Source organism: Triticum aestivum, chromosome 3B (genome assembly GCF_018294505.1).
Source record: "Triticum aestivum cultivar Chinese Spring chromosome 3B, IWGSC CS RefSeq v2.1, whole genome shotgun sequence".
Classification (NCBI taxonomy): Eukaryota; Viridiplantae; Streptophyta; class Magnoliopsida; order Poales; family Poaceae; genus Triticum; species Triticum aestivum.
The window spans coordinates 160,363,990-160,368,241 of NC_057801.1; the positions used below are offsets into that span (position 1 = coordinate 160,363,990).

Genomic DNA, 4,252 nt, shown 5'->3' on the forward strand with positions numbered 1-4,252 from the left:
AATTGATCGGTCGCTGATGCTGGGATCATTACCAAGAAACAAGGTAGTCGTATAAGATAAAATAGTCAAAAGAACTTTCCATCTACACAGTGTACATACCCGTGGTGACGATTGCAGACTTGATCATAGCAGGCGACCAGTCAGGGTGAACCGACTTAAGAAGTGCGGTAACTGCAGAGACATGTGGGCATGCCATTGATGTACCATCCATTAACACATAGAAGCCGCGCATAGCTGCCAAGATGCCGACGCCTGGTGCAGTTATGTCGGGCTGTTCAAACATCCATAGAGATACAATTCTTAATTCCCGAGAGAATAGAAGCTTAAAAGCACCGCAAGTACAACTATCTTTTCTGTGAGATATGAATTTCACATATGGAGTACCTTGAGTATGCCTGGGAATAGAGGACTCGGGCCTCTGGACGAGAATGAAGCAACCCTTGGCGACAACACCCCGTCTCCGACAACGGTCATGGCAGGTGACACCTTCACGATTGGACTCCTATCATGACAGACGACGTGCACAAATTAGTTTTGGAAGAAAGAAAACATATCCCCCTCTTTCAGGCAACGCGACATGTTCTTACTCTGTGATCGCCAAGTATGATTCAATTCTCTGTGCAATTTCGTAGTCTACTACAATACAGGGCATGCCGCCCTTGCATATCGGCAGGAGGTTCGTGGTGTACTGCGCAAAGATGAGGCCCTTGGCTCCGGCACCCACAGTACGATTGATGGTGAGGGACAGCTCTACTCGAGGCAGCACGCTGGGCGCCAGCCTTGGTGCGTAGCACAGGACGATCTTGCCGGTCACGTTGTTTGACGCTAACCACTCCGCGGTGCAGCTGCGCAAAAGTTTTAAATTGAATATGGTTTGATAAATTGTGGAACTAATAACAATCTAACTTGTGGACCGAGTGCGTTATGCCGCTACCTTCCCGCGTGAACAAGCTCCTTGAAGCCGTCGCTGTTCAGAGTTGAGTTGTAGTAAAGAGATTGTCCCTGTGTTTAAGAACAAAGGCAAATCAGAGAGTATGTTTTTCTTTTTCAGGAAAGGTAAACGATAACCTATACGACTATGTTTCAGCGCACGCCAGTTCAACACCTGACGTATCATGTTAGACTATGTAAAACATAAATGATTTCTCGACAAAAATGGAGTAAAACTAGACGATTATGGTCAGTCAACTGTGTGTTATGTCAACCAAAAAAGTAAAAAACAATTTGTTATTTAATCTGTACCTAGCATATGCAATGATGTAATCTTTATCGACTTTTCTCTAGCTGGGATGTTTCTATCCTTTGAGAGTGGACCTTTTCTTTTTGAATAGACATATATTTGGTAATGCATTTTTCCTATATTTTTTAACAAAACAGAAATATTAGAACAGGTAACTATTTGCAGATCCATCATTTGTATGTACATACCACAAGCTTTTCTTTGTTTCCGAGAGATATGAGGGTTGGGAAGGCCCGGTCCATCGTGCTAGCTGCCACTGTCGTCACCCATGGCATGACATTCGTCACCGTTTGTGGTGCCGGACCATCATTCCCGGCAGAGAAGACAACTGAGATCCCTCTCAAGACTGCATGAAGTGTCCCGGGGAACTCGTGACCGGCACCCCGTCCCAGTGAGAGCGACAGGACATCCACGCCATCTTGTATGGCATCGTCAATGGCTGCGAGGATGTCCGCGTCACTGGCTGCCGTGTTCGGGCCCCATAACACCTTGTAAATTGCTAGCCGTGCACGCGGTGCCCCGCCACGTGCCATGCCGGTGGCTAGGCCGCCATAACTCACACCTTGCACTTCTCCTCCGGCAATCGTCGAGGCAACATGAGTTCCATGGCCGTTGAAATCCCGAGGCGACATGTACTCACCCTTGAGGTGCATGGCGTCAATTCCCTCAGAGTACCACCGTGCGCCGATGATCTTTCTATTGCAACTCGATGCATTGAACGCTGTTCCGGTCTGGCATATGCCTTTCCACCGTGCCGGCACAGGGCCGTATCTGTTGTCGTCAAAGCTTTGTGATTCAGGCCATATGCCTGCAACAAAAACATGCACGGAGTCAACCGGTCCATTTCTAATGCCTGGCTTGGGTTTCAACAACTTCTGGATTTAAACTAGAAATTTGATTACAAACCTGAATCGATCACCCCGACAATGATATCTTCACCGTAATTCGCTTTTCGTAGGAGGTCAGTTTGTTGTGGTGATTTGTTGTGCCCAAGGCCAAGGAAGTCCCAGCTCCGAGTTGTGTGCGCCATGTGGTAGGTGTTAGGTTTCACACTTATAACTTCAGGAAAGTCTACATTTGCAACATCCAATGTGAATTAGTTTTCTTTCAATTGTGCCAACAACATATGAAGACAGCAAATTCTTATCACTCACTTGCCAAAGTCCTTGCTTGGGTTTTGGTGAGCATTGCCGCGAACCCAGAGAATCCGTGCTTGTAACTGTAAACCATCGACTTCAAGGATTCATCCTTGCTGTTGCAGACAAGACATAATATTAGCAATCAGTTCTGTTGCATGGTACTAATATGGTTTACTAGCTAGCTAGTACCTCCCAAGTACGGAGGTTAGTATGTCATGGTGCCACGCGGTCACAACAGATGGATCGTCATGTTTCTTCTCCCCCATGTACACTATGTAGAGCTGAAATTAATATGCCAAAAAGGCCAAAAAAAAACAATTTCAGTACAAGCCGAAGTTAAAGTCTTGCGAACAAGGAGGAACCATAACTTACTTTGCTCGACGCATTCGCCGAAAGAGGCAGCAGTGTGACCAGTAGCAGAGCACAACAAGAGAAAGCTATCCTCGAACCCATGTCTGATCTCCAGAAGAGTGTTATGTTCTTCTCTGCTGTCGCGTGTATGTATATATAGCATCTCATCGGAGCCAGGTGCTATCCATGGGGTCCAAGAAGAAAGAACAGTTCAAAAGAACATTGCGTGTTTCTAGGTGACACACGTGATCGAGGAAAAAATAGGACTAGACGACCATGTCGTGTCTACCACCATTAAACAACTTGAAACAGACCGGGTATAGATATTCAAGTTTCTGATATAGTCTTAATAATGATGACAAGAGGTCGACTTCCAAAACAAGCAGCTTCGTTTAATCAGTGGGCATAAAAACAACCATGGGGGTGCAAGAACCGTTCAAACAAGGATATGTTTGCATTGTCGGCGTTAGGTGGTACACGTACGTGAGAAAGAAATAGTAGACCACGGTCTGGATAGGAAGCACCGTGCTCATCGGGCATCCAGGCCGCGTCCATATCATGACACCAGCGCTTTGCTGGGTCTTTCAGAAAAAAAACTTTAGTAAAGTTGATAAAGGTGAAGGCAATTTAGAAACAAAAATTTGACCCTTTGAAGCATTCCACGCGTAAAGATTTGTTTGGCCGGTTCGTTTCTCAAATAGCTAAATTCTTTTTTTTCGAAGAACCACTTTGTTTGACACGAGAAAATCTTAAGGCGCTCCGGATGAAGGGAAGAGGGGGAGTTTGATTTTCTCTCATGCGCCGGGGAAAAGAAAAGTATGCGGGCGTGCCAGTGTACATAGTACAAAAAAAATGGTATGAGAAGCAAGTATTTCATTAATCTCATCGGATAAACAAAATTACAAGATCCCATAAAAAAGGAATGCGCTCTGTGGCCTACTGTAACGCCCCGGATTCGATGCGCCAGGTGTCCGCCAGTTATTCGCCGCCCCTGCCATGTCATCTGCTTGCGTGTTGCATTTTTCCATGTCATCATCTACATTTCATCTGCATGTTTTCCAAAACTTGCATTTGTTTGGGTTCTCCCGGTTCTCTCCGTTGTCCGTTCGGAGTCCGGACCTCTCGCGCGCGCTCGTCGCCCCTCTCAGACCTTATTTTCATGTGTGGGTCTTAAACTTTCTCGGAATGGCCCGATGTTTGCCAAGCGGCCTTGGTATAGCACCGGTAGACCGCCTGTCAAGTTTCGTGCCATTTGGAGGTCGTTTGATACTTCAACGGTTAACCGGGTAGCCGCAAAAGCCTCTTTTGCCTTGCAGCCAAACACCCCTCCAAAGTGGCCAAAAACCCAGTAAACTCCCCTCCATGCTCTCCGCCGTTCGATCACGATCGCGTGGCCGAAAACCATGCTCCATTTGGACTCTCCTAGCTCCCAGAAACTATAAATAAGTCCTCCCCGTCCATTTTCGCAGGCGAAACCCTAGTCCTCTTCCTCCCGCCGCCACCGGACACGTCCGTGACGGCC

At 46.7% G+C, this 4,252-nt stretch overlaps 1 protein-coding gene across 1 annotated transcript; it reads right to left on the reverse strand.

Annotated features, from left to right (window-relative positions):
- Positions 1–32: 32 nt before the first annotated feature.
- Positions 33–2,982, reverse strand: LOC123065115 (subtilisin-like protease SBT3.9). Its single transcript, XM_044488474.1, has 9 exons — positions 2,752–2,982; positions 2,569–2,660; positions 2,395–2,492; positions 2,147–2,311; positions 1,429–2,048; positions 935–1,002; positions 588–845; positions 385–502; positions 33–271 (listed from the first exon to the last, which is right to left on the reverse strand). The coding sequence occupies exons 1-9, from the start codon at positions 2,896–2,898 to the stop codon at positions 83–85; spliced, it is 1,755 nt and encodes a 584-aa protein (XP_044344409.1). The 5' UTR covers positions 2,899–2,982; the 3' UTR covers positions 33–82.
- Positions 2,983–4,252: the final 1,270 nt, after the last annotated feature.